The 12,407-nt window shown below is 40.2% G+C and overlaps 1 protein-coding gene across 5 annotated transcripts in view; it reads left to right on the plus strand.

The window, feature by feature from the left end:
- The window catches only part of DERA (deoxyribose-phosphate aldolase), a 116,522-nt gene that overhangs the window by 31,460 nt on the left and 72,655 nt on the right, over positions 1–12,407 (plus strand). The window contains exon 1 of one of the 5 annotated variants that reach the window (XM_036908896.2): positions 610–721. The exons of 3 other annotated variants lie outside the window; for them this stretch is intronic. In XM_036908896.2, coding sequence (XP_036764791.1) covers positions 625–721 — 97 coding nt within the window. In that variant the 5' untranslated portion in view covers positions 610–624. Of the gene's footprint in view, positions 1–609; positions 722–9,723; positions 9,831–12,407 lie in introns of those variants that run through there. One more of the 5 variants, XM_036908915.2, reaches the window with a different exon arrangement.

The raw sequence follows: 12,407 nt of genomic DNA on the forward strand, positions 1-12,407 counted from the left end.
GAATACTTCATAATGATGCTGTGTATTTCTTATTATATCAGGCAGCCCATGATAAGTGTTTGGGTTGTCCCACTGTTAGTGAGGTTAAATTTGATCATTTACCTAAGGAGATTGCAGCACATCTGCCAATTGTGTAGTTTCAATTTACCCACTTTGATCTGTATGTAATGTATGGAGCGATACTTCCAATACCATTTGAATATCTAGTTCCTCGTGAACTTTTGATTTTAATTTAGTATCTTTTGCATTTGTTGATAATGCTTGCCTGTATCAATTACTTCATTAAGGGTGGCAAATTAATTTGCTTTCATTCGATTCTTTGTGTTGTTAAATCACACACCTTTCTTCTCCTTTTACCTTGGATGACAACATGTCCTGCATGATCTTTGCTGTTTTTGAATCCTCCTTCTTGTCTTTAGATGTCCCTTCCTTCTGAAGTTTTCTCCTATGTGAGGAGTCTTGGTTAGGTGAATGGCTGTACTTTTTTTGTTCTGGTGTACCAAATCTTCCCCAAACTGCCAGCTCCTGGACTGTGTACCTGTGCCTGGTACATAGTAAACAACTAAATATTTGTTGACTGATTGGGTAACAATTGTAATTACATACAGTTGACCCTTGAACAAAATGGGGGTTGGGGCACTGATTTCCCATGCAGTCCAAAACTCTATGTATAACTTTAGACTCCCCACAAACAGCCTGTTGTTGACCAGAAGCCTTACAGGTAGTGTAAACAATCAGTTAACACACATTTTGTATGCTATGTGTATTATATACTTTATTCTTAAAATCAAGTAAACTAGAGAAAAGAAAATGCTTTCTCGAATTGTTGCACGGCTCCAAAATTTTCCAATATATTCATTGAGAAAAGTCTGTTTATAATTGGTCCTGCACAGTTCAAGTTGTGTTGTTCAAGGGTTAATTGTATTATCTGTTAAGGTTCCGTGGAGCCTGGAAGAAGGCTGTGTGATTGAGGGCTGGCAAGAGTTGCTCAGAGGTGACGTTGAGTTGGGTTTTTGATAGGGGTGATAGCATTCAAACAAGATACTTTTGACAGTGAAAAGGAGTGCTTAAAGGATATTTGCTTATTGACTCAAAAAATTTTTTTTGATGTACCTTCTATTCAAGAGAAAATATCTCTATTCAAAAACTTTTTAAAATGATTCATTCTAAAAGAAAATATATTCATGTACATCAAAGCCAAAAGATGTATTCATATTAATGATCTCAGCATTACAAAGCACGGTAAGTTGAATTATTACTCAGCCTTAGTCTCTTAGCTGTCTCAATCTCTTATATGTTTTTGGTATTTTTTTGAACAATCTTTTTTCAATTTTTAAAATTATTTAAGTCTTCAGTCTTTTCAAAGCTGCATTTTGTTTCTTAAATATGAAGTTCTTGACACCTTCATTGACTCTCCTCTGTGGAGCATATTTCTAATTGAGAGGATATTTTTGCTACAAATCCTGAGGTATACAGAAAGCTGAGAGCAATTTCCAAAAATGGAGGGTATTCTCAATTCCCTTTTTTTTTTCTTTGGTATTGAAATGTATGTTAGCACAAATAGTTTTCACAACTAATATATTTTTGCCTCCATTCTGAGGCAAAATAATACATATTTTTATAAGACAATACTCTGTTTATGGTTCTTTTGAATGTTTTGCTAAATTTAAATACTATAAAATCTCAAGCCCCCAAAATTTCATTTCTTTCCAGTACAGAATATAAATGTATCCAATTTAAAATAGAGCTTATGGTAGCTAGTCTTCAAAGATGGACTAGGTTTCTGGAATAGATGTCATTGTGGAGTCCCTACTGCAAGGATTCAGGCTAGCCTGAATCACTTTATCCAATAGAATATGGCAGAAGTGATGCATTGCCATCTGCCTTTATGATTTTGGGAGCCCTGAGCTGCCTCATAAGACATTCAGCTACTTGTTGGAGAAGGCACTTGGAAAGGGAGAGGTTCTGGTTGTACATAGAGACAGAGAGAGGCACTGCTCCACTGGGCCCCAGTTACCCCACAGAATCAGGAGAAATAATTACAGGGGTTGCTGATTTTAGCTGTGACATTTTGTGGGTTTTTTTATGCAGCAATAGGTAATTAAAACAGATGAATTGAGATAGTCTGATGTGCAATTTTAGAATTTTAAAATTAAGCCCTTTTCACTGGTTGAGCTCTCTTCATTTAATGTGTTCAAATCCTCTTGCTTTTTTAGGGATAAATTTCATTGTCTTTCTGTTTGCAGTATTTACAAACAATTGCCATCTCTAATTGTAGTTGACTAAGTTTCAAGTCAGCTTTGTTTTATTTACTTAGTAGGTTTTTTTTACTAAAGATTTTCACCTGGTTTTGAAAAAAATAAGCCAACATTTAAAGGTCTTATTTATAGTTCAAGCCAGGTGTACATCAGCTTAGATTGACAAAATAATTCTTACTCTTCAAAGAGTCAAGTGTTCCTAATATTCAACCTGTGACAACCAGCAAAGAGATAGTACACACTGCCAGGAAGAAGTATTTATTTTTAATTAGACATCAGCTTTCTTACAAAGATCAGGTAGATCACTTATTCTGTGTATATATATATATAAAAAAACTTGAAATTTGACAGCTCTGGCTTATACTTTGTTAGAAAATGGGAGCTTATTTGGATGGAATGATAAATTATGTGTCTTATCACAACCAGCTCCAAGTATATTTCTGCTCCATAGGTTTCTGAATTTAATAAGGACACTATTTTTAAAGTGAATACTCTACTCCAACAAAGTTTGTATCCATGTTATTACAAGATCAAATAATTAGTCCCTTTGAGTGTACAGTGGCACACACACTGGTATCAGATATTTTACCTTCAATGAGATTTCTAAAATTTGATAAGTTAGATTTTTGAAAAAGAGCCCATATTTGAATTAATTTAACTGACTTTTCCTCTTTGAAGCACCCATGACTGATGACAAACTGATATTTTCTAGTTGTGTGGGAAATTCTTCTGCTTCTGGTTCCAACAAGTTAATAACTACTGCTTTATTATTATATATACACAAGGTATTTTGTGTGTAAAAATGAGCAGTGTACTCTGAAGTACAAGTCTTTCTCAGCTTATAATGGGGTAATGTCCCAATAAACCCATTGTAAGTTGAAAATACCATAAATCAAAAGTGTGTTTAATACATCTAACCTATGAATGTCAGAGCTTAGCCCAGCCTACCTTAAACGTGCTCAGCCACTTACATTAGCCTACAGTTGGGCAAAATCTCCTAACATAAAGACTATTTTATAATAAAAGTTGACTCGTGTGTGTGATTGAATACTGTACTGAACGTGTGAAACAGAGTGGGTGTGTGGCTACAGTGTCAGCGTAGGGCTGTTTACCCTCACCATCGCTGGTGTGACTGCTGCCCAACATCACAAGGGAATATCCTACTGCATATCACTACAGATCACAATTCAAAATTCAGAATATGGTTTCTTCTGAGTGTGTATTGCTTTCAGACCATCAAAAAGTCAAAAAATCTTAAGTCCAGCCATTGTAAGTCAGGGACCATCTGTACTCATTTCACCTGAATGGAAAGTTATGCTTTAGAGTTTTGTGTAACTATCTTCTGAGGCTGTGTTAAATTGCCATGTGTAAGCACAGGCTTCTTAACTGACTACTAATTTTTGAAGTAGACACAGATGCTTTTTCGCCGATTTGGGGCTTGGAGTCAGTGTACCTCTGCAGAGATATGTTGGCCCGTGATAAATATTGAAAAGCATTTTGTGCAAATTAAAGATCATCAACTTTTCTGACAAATGGAAATTCAGTATTTAATTTTCCATTAAACATAAATGAGCTCATTTTTTATCTCATTGTTCCTGATAGCTTTTCTCTTTTTTGCAAAATAAAAAAGCCTAACCCTAAACAAACAGTTTTAGATTTATAGAACATAAAATGACAAAAGCATTGCTTTCATTTTCTCTCAAGGAGTCTGTAAAGATTCCTCATACATACTCCCTGTTCATTGTTAGGTTCTCACATGTCCAGTGCCCTACTGACTTGGGGCATGGTAGGCTTGTATCTCTTGCATTCAAGAGATGTGCTCAGGCCAGGGCATAACCAACTGGTATATTCATTTAAATGGCTGTAGAGACACACAGCCTTTCTGCCTTCTCCTACGACCACCCAGTACTCGAAGGAGAGTGGTTTCTAGCCACAAATGTTCCAAGTACTCTGAGTTATCAGTGAAAGCCTTGCATGCTGGAAATGTTCATTTTGTTGTTTGAATGGGTGGGGAAAAGAGTCAAGTTTTGGTCTTAACGAGTGCAGCGCCTGTTCAAGTGAGATCTATGTTCACTGCACTTGCGTCTCATGTACTCTTACTGGAAAGACTGTGGCAGAAACTGGAGTCTACCAAGCCATCCTGGCTGATTTTAAATTTGTTAAAAAATGAAATATATATGGCGTGCTGAACCAGATAGTGCAGGGAGCTGTAACCTGGGCATGCCCTGCCCAAACCAAGAAGACGGGTCACCCTAATGAGGACTAAAAGCTCAGGGGACTGTATTGGTAAGAGTAGTTGAGTTTTAACTCCAGTAGCTACTTAGAGCATGGGGTGCTTCGGAGAGGAAGCAGAGATCAACCCTGACAATGTGTTCCAGTCTGTGAACTCTTCCACACAGATTTATCTCAGGGTATTTATGGGTAGTGAGCAGAAGCAGCTCTTCCTTGAATTTCATGCTTTGTGACCTGGGAGCCTCTTCTGGAATATTAACTTTTCTTGGACTGCTCATTTTCCAGATGGGAGTAATAACACCAGAGAATGAGTGACTCTTACTTGTTTGAAGGCAAATCTTAAAGACAATAGAAATGCTACAGTCAGTGGACTGATGAGAGTTTCACCTCTCTCCACGCTGCTATCGCTATTCTGGTACAAGCTACCGCCTGCTCTTGCTTGAGCTCCTAATTGGCTTCCCCACAGCAGCCAGAGGGATTCTTTTCATGTGCATCAGGTCATTTCAACCCTTTGCACAGAATTCTCTAAAGACTTCCCATCTCACTCCTGAAGTCCTTTCCTTGCTGAAAAAGTCCTACTTAAGGGGCTTCCAAACCTCGCTGGCTCTGCCTCACAATAGGCAGTGTATTCTGTATTGCCACAGGGCCAATGTGCCAATACGTGTGTAACGGAGACAAAATTTCCATCAATGACCCTTACCAGTATTATATGTAAGATAACCTGATATTTTCAATTTTGTTGTTTGTTCCTTTTTTCTTTAAATGCTGGTTGCAAATGACAAAGTCGATTTCATGGCCTATCCATAAATCATGCCCCTCTGGTTGGAGAACAATTTACTATATGATCCCTACCTACCTCTCTGATTTGATGTCCACCACTCCGCATCCTCCTTGCTTATTCCCCTCCAGTTATGCCTGTGTCCCGGTTTAGTCTCAGATATGACATGTTCACTCCTGCCTGAGGGGCTTTGCGTTTGCTCTTCTCTCTGCCTAGGACCCTGTTTCCCTGGATGATGGCCTCATTGCTCACTTCCTTATTCCGTTTGGAGTTCTGCTCAAATATTTTCCTATCAGAGACTGTCCCTTACCGTGCCCATCCCTGCATTCTCTGTTCTCTTATCCTCTATCATTGTCCACTGTAGCCCATATATATTATATAACATATTCAAAATATATATATATATATTTGTATGTTTATCTGTCTCCTCACTGGGAGAAGCTGTGTGAGAGTAAGGATTGTGTTCTTTCGCTCTCTGCTGAATCTGCAGAGCCTACAGCAGCGCTGGCACCATTGTGGGTAGCCCTTTTATATTAGTTGAATGAATGAATAAATGTAATTCACAGTCGGAATTGCATTTATCAAACTTCCCAGAAGGAAAGTCCCTAATCTGTCTCATATCTTTTGTTAAAGCCACTGACTTTGGGATGAGGCCTGGGTGGACTCTGTAGGCAGGCCTAGCACCATTTGTTTGGTCTAAGGATCTGGGGTCCTGTGCACCTTGAGCATGGACTAGAAGGGCAGTGTTGTCCCAGGGAGAGTCTGTGCCCATGGCCCACAGACTTGGCTGTGGGGAAGGGCACGGCTGTTGGTGGGCCAGAGCAGGCTCTCTAAATTGTGGGCCCCTGTTGTCCAGGTGTGGTGATGGTATCACACAGGATTAATACAATAATCAGGTTCTGTCTGGTAGCCCGTAGTGCAGATGTTTTGATGATCCTTTCTATGGGAGCAGTAACAGTGGCATTCTGACGGTATCATTTCTGCCTGGCATCATGCAGCTGTGTCAGGATGGCTTTGGGGAAGAGCTTGGCGGCTGAGGATTGATCAGGACAGGTTTGGTGCGGTGAAATGCCCCAGGGCGGCGCTGTCCGGTGCTGATGCTCTGACAGCAATAGCCATCTTCCTGATTTTCCTGCTCTAGTGTTCCTCTCTTTCCACCTGACCTGCACATGGCTAGCTGGCAATGCCTCTTAATTCAAAAGAATTAAATATCCTTTGTTTTTACTGCTTAGTAAGGTAATGCATGATCTTTGTAAAAATTCCAAGTATTAAGGAAATACATTAACATGTGAAAGTAGAAGTCTTATGTAATTCTACCTCTGAAGAGAAACACTTCTGTCAGTTTGGTATATATTCTATTAGTTTTTTACATATATACCAACAAATGTATTTTGCATTTTTATTTTTATAAACATTTTACATTTTAGAAAATCACTGCTGTGCGGGTTGCCTGTTTTCACTGAGTAACGTATTGTTATGTTTTCCATACAGTACTGACTGATGTACCTCATTCTTTTAGTGCCTGGATCATATTCTATATTAAGGATATGCTATTTCATCGAACCAGTCATGATCTTGGCATCATTTGCAACAGTACCCATAAATACCTTTTCATATTTGCATTTGCCTATATGTGTACATATTTCTTGGGACATATTCTGTGTGCTGATTATTATTAGTTTTTAATTTCTTTAATTCTGTACAGCCCAATTTGGAAATCATCAGTGGCTCTGACCACTTATAGAGCAAAGTCTAGACCAGTGCTAGTAGAAGGATAATGTGCAACACAAAATAATTTAAGATCTTCTAGTATGCTCATTATAAAAAGTAAAAAGGAACAGGTAAAATAATTTTAGTTACATTTTATTTAAACAAATGTATCCCAAACATTTTATATGTAATGTGTAATCAATGCCAAAACATAATTACGTAGGTATTTTGCATTCTTTTTTTGTACTAAATGTTTGAAATCTGCTCTGTATTTTACACTGAAAGCACATCTCAGTTTGGACTGTCCACATTTCAAGTTCTCAGATAACCACACGGGGCCAGTGGCTGCTGATTGGGTAGCACAGGTCTAAAGTCCTTAGCCTGGTACTTAAGGAGCTTTACAAATAAGTCACAGCCAATCAGGTAGAGCCCACCTTTATTGGCCCCTGACACTGCTGGGTCCCACAGACCTACAGTGTGTCCTCTTTCTTTTTCCTGAATCCTGCCCATCCTGTGGCAGGGTTTCCCAGCCTTGGCACTATTGACCTTCGGGGTCAGTAAATTCTTTATTGTGTGAGTGTCCCCTCAGCCATGAGCCTCCTGATGTAGTGCCCTTGATTAGGAATGCCTGCTGTGCTTGGTGGGCCCACCTCACTTGTACCAAGTGCCATAGGCATTTCCATTTATGGCTGGGCTGCTGCTCGTGGTTCTTATTATGGCTGCAGGATTCACATAAACAAAAGCCATCAGAGAACCCTGAGTAACAAGATTTATTACTTATAGGTCCAGAAGGGTACACGGCACACCTGTGGGCCACACAGTGAGGTCACTGGCAGAGAGACAGAGGTGAGAACCTGGGGGGAGGGATGGAGAGAGATGGACCTGGGGCTCTGCCTTTATGAGGGCCCAAAGGAGGGATGTCTAGGGTTTTTCAGGTTATCTCTTTTTTGGCTGACTTAAGCCTAAGAGCAGGAATTAGGGCACAAGAAGGGAGAAACAGGGTCACTCAGCAGCTGGCTGTCTAGGTTATCCAGGGCTTTCTGACATGGAAACCTTCCTGTGTGCGGGCTGCCTCCTTAGTTCCTGGTCTGGTTCTGCTAGTAGCTGTGTCATTCAGCTGGCCATATGTTTATTCAAGGTAGATCTCTTCTGAAATGGATTTGATTGCCTTGGCAATCAAAAGCTGAACGCCAGGCCTTTTCAGTACAATTAAGCTTAGTGTCAGGCACTTAGGCGCTAGGAAGGCCGGTCTGTGCACTGTAGGGTGTTGGCCTCATCCCAGCCTTACTCCCACTGTATGCAAATAGCACCTTCTGACCCTCACCTGTAACCAAGCAGGTCTGACACTGAGAACCACTGTTTTAGGGTCAGTCTTGAATCTCTAATTACCCCATGTGGTGGTTTTTTAGCCAATTGGATGAGCCTACTGTGACTTACCCTTTCTCTGAACTTGACTTACTGTCCAGCCAGTGTGGTAAGTATGTATTATAAAAAAGTTGGTTTTCATTATTTTCCATGAAAGATTCCTAGCTGATAGAACCTGTGGAACCAGTTGGGAAGTGTTGGTTTTTGCCCACATGTGTTGGCTCACATTTTGTGTTATTCAGCACTTCCCAATCTAGGGCTTTTTTTCCCTAAGCTTTTGCAGGACTGCAGCAACCTATTTAATGCCATTGCATTCCTCACCTCATTTAGCACAGTGCTGTACTCCAGAAATGCCAACGGAGAGGTTGTAGGACTTGCACACTAGCACTTCATTTCACTAAGGAGTTGTGGCTAGCTAGCTATATAGCTGCATCCACCAACTGCTCCTGGAACCTCTGAGACCGGTCACCGAGTGATTATCGGCATCCTGGGAACCATTCAACTGAAATGTCCAACCGGAAGACTGTACTAAACAGTGTTTTAGATTCAGAATAAGTGACTAGGCTCTCCTTTTTGTTTCTAGATGAACCTACTGACAACAGATGATAAATCAAGGCGTATAATGGACAGAAATGGTTGACTACTGAAGAGCAGCAGTAGTTGGGAAGTGGCTAATGTCTCAAGGAGGGATGGATGATAAAAGAGAGTGGGGAACCTTTAAAATCACAGTGATACTGCTATGTGTAGCCGGGGGCAGGAATGCACAGACCTTGTGATAGGAACCCAGAGTGTTTTCTGCTGTGGTGGTGTGTTCTGAGATATTACAATCCTTGTAGCTGTAGACACAAGAGATACTGGAAATGACAGCCAGGTGGAAGAGGACAATAGACAAGAACAAACTGGCAGTTCAAGTTGGCCTTCCAACTTGGTGCCAGCAGTTGACGTATTTCAGAGGTTGTCGTAAACCCAGGGCATCATAAACTCGCCTGGACTTGGATTGCTAATCCTAAAGAATGGTCTGGTCGGTGAATGTATGTGGAATGGGAGTTAGAAGTTAGGGACAGAGTGGTATGGGAGATGTGATATTATGAATATTGTTAGACATATAAGATTATCCATAGAAACGCAACTGGAAGTGAAGGAAAGGCTGGAAAGTAGATTTGCAGGGAGAAGTGTCTCTGTCTCACTGAGACCCAAACAGGAAAAATAATAATAATAAATTGTGAGAAGAGTATTTGAGAACAAATTGATAACTGACAGAAGGTCCTGAAAGCCACCAAAATGACATACTGAGAGAAGCAGTGGGATTTTCTTCACGGGAGAGTTTTAAGAAGGAATGTTATTGCCTTCCAATTATGGCTTCATGTCTGTTCTCCCCACAGGCTCATGTACTTGAAACCCCTCCTGGCCCCATAAGAGAAGGTTCTATGGTCCTGATGAGATTGTGTGCCCTGGAATCGCTTCTCCTGGAAAGGAGATGCTAACGGGTACTCGAATAAAATATTAAAATTATGAAGGACGTAACAAAGGCCAATCAGTTCTTTCTTTTCCCCAGACCTCATAATATGAGAACAAGGGTTATTTGATGAAATTAAAGAGTAGCAAATTAAGTGCTAATAAAATGAGATAGTCACTTATATAATTCATTACTGTGGGAGGTCACAGAGGCAAATTCTTGGCTGGATTAAATATGGGGCTGGATAATTTTATGAGTACTAATGATATTTTTAACAGTGGAGGCTGATATTAAGAGAGAAGTAATCCTCTTAGATTCTCTAGGAGATGGTTTGTAGGGACCTCTGGCAAGTAGTGTCTGAGAAGTGTGGAAGCAGGCTTTGTGGGTTCTAACCTTCAGTGGGGAACTGTACTAAAAATTCGCTTTTAAGGTGAACAATGCCCTCAGGTATTCCATTCACGCTTTGGTCCCAACTTTTCTTGTGGAGATCCAAAAGTTCTGTAATCAGAAGCAATTAGGTTACAAAGTTTTATTATACAAGATGAATAAGTCCTGGAGATCATACATTGTATGGCAGTGTGACTGTAGTTAATACTGTGCTATATAGTTGAAAGTTGCAAGGTAGTAGATCTTAAATATTCTCAGCATATACACACACCCAAAGAAAAAAATGGCAAATGTGTGAAGTAATCGATTTGTTAGTTAGCTTGATTGTGGTGATTATTTCACTGTGTGTGTGTCAACTTGTATAGCTTAAATATACACAATTTTTATTTGTCAGTTATACCTCAGCAAAGCTAGGGAAAAAAAAGTAAATGCTAAATAATTTTTTAAGAAAATGAAGCAATTGGGAAAGACATTGTCCAGAATTAGATCATTTGTGGTCTTTGGGAATCTTTCAGTTGATTTATTATATTCCACCCATGTGTCAGGCACTTTGCTTGGAGTTTTAGTAATCTATTGGTAATATAAACATTTAGATAAGTCAGTGCCTTTCAGAATGAAAGGGCTGGCACCAAAGTTAGGCTGTAAAGGAGCATGGAAAAACAGGGAAGCAAAGAATAGCTCAACCTGTGTGGTTCAGAAAAGGTTCAGAGAAAGTGATGTTTACACTGAGTCTGACTGTTGCAGACGAGCTCACTGCTGCCAAGAGGAAGGATGGGCGTTCTGGGTAGGAGGAACCAACGACATGCACAGGCCCGAGGCTGACCGTGATGTCGAGCGTCAGGGGGCTCCCAGTAGTTCAGACAGACTGTGCCAGGGGCCAGAGGGGCAGAGAGGGAGAAGATAGGCATGAGAGGAGGAGGGAGCCGGGTGGTGAGGTCCTGGGCCTGCCTGAGACCCTCTCCAGCAGCAGTACTTTCCCGTGGTGGTGGTAGTGGGTGGGAGGTAGAGGAGAGGTAGGGTGGAGTTTCCGGAAAGTTCACTGACTGACAAAGGGCAGCCCCCCCAAAGCCTTGCCCCACCGTCATAGGCTTCCCTGTTTTGGCCACTGTCACCAGTTCCCTGGCAGAGAGCCTTGTATTCACACAATTCTTTGATTCACTAGTTTTTATTACCTGACTGAAACCATCTTTACCGTGACCCTAATCACCATTATCAGTAGTTAAAAAAAATAAATGAAGCGCCTCCTACCTTTGAGTAGAGGGGATTCTTATAGGTCTTACATAAATTAGGATGAGTCTAGGGCGTCTGCCTTGTCTTATTCCCTTGGGCTCTGCCTACAACCAAGTCTCTGTTTGGGTGGGTTAGGAGAGGCAGATTTCCTTTGCCTGAACTTATACTCCAATTTCCTCCGTGAACTTGGCTCAGCAGACAAGCAGGGAAATATGCAATGTCTCTGAGAAGCAGATGGATTGAAATGTTAAAAATCTGTTTTGTGAAATGATTTCGGCTAACAATAATCAGGGGGAATAAAAGCACCCAGACTTTGCTCTTTCTTCAGTGATACTTAAATAAGAATATCATTAATCACTCAGGGTCTAACTTAGAATTTCTACACCATTAATATCGGTATGAAGAATCAATTGGAAATGAGAGAATATCATTTACAATCTTTGTGGTGCTTACAAATGCTTTATTATTATTATTTGTTTTATAGTACAGTATGCAAGCAGCCATTTTCTCTATCACATTATAGAGAGTGGTCCATATTTGGGACATATTTCCATATGAATGACCTTTTTCACAGTAGTTTAAGGCTTTTCTGAGAAGATGATTCTTCAAAAACATGGGGTTGCTAGAGGCATATAAAAATGAGATTAGTTGCAGAACCAGATGGGTATATGCTCAGTTTCCTGTGTCAGAGTGTCAGTGATAAAGTTTAGAACTAAATACAAGTTCTAAAGTAGACAGATCCAAATGTTAGCTCTGTCTGGGGAGCTGGCATTGTTTTCACACAAGCCAACATTTAGGCTGGGTTTAAAATAGAAATTACAGTCAATCAGAAGGAAATGGAGGTGGGGATCAAGGTAAGAAAGAGGATTTAAAAGCTGAAGCAACAGACATGCCTCCTGGAATTTTGAGTGGCTTGTTTTTTTCTCCCTTTTTCTAACTTCTGATACATCAATGTTATAATTCAAATACATTTTGAAAATTCTCCTTTGAG

Source organism: Manis pentadactyla, chromosome 14, assembly GCF_030020395.1.
Source record: "Manis pentadactyla isolate mManPen7 chromosome 14, mManPen7.hap1, whole genome shotgun sequence".
NCBI lineage: Eukaryota > Metazoa > Chordata > Mammalia > Pholidota > Manidae > Manis > Manis pentadactyla.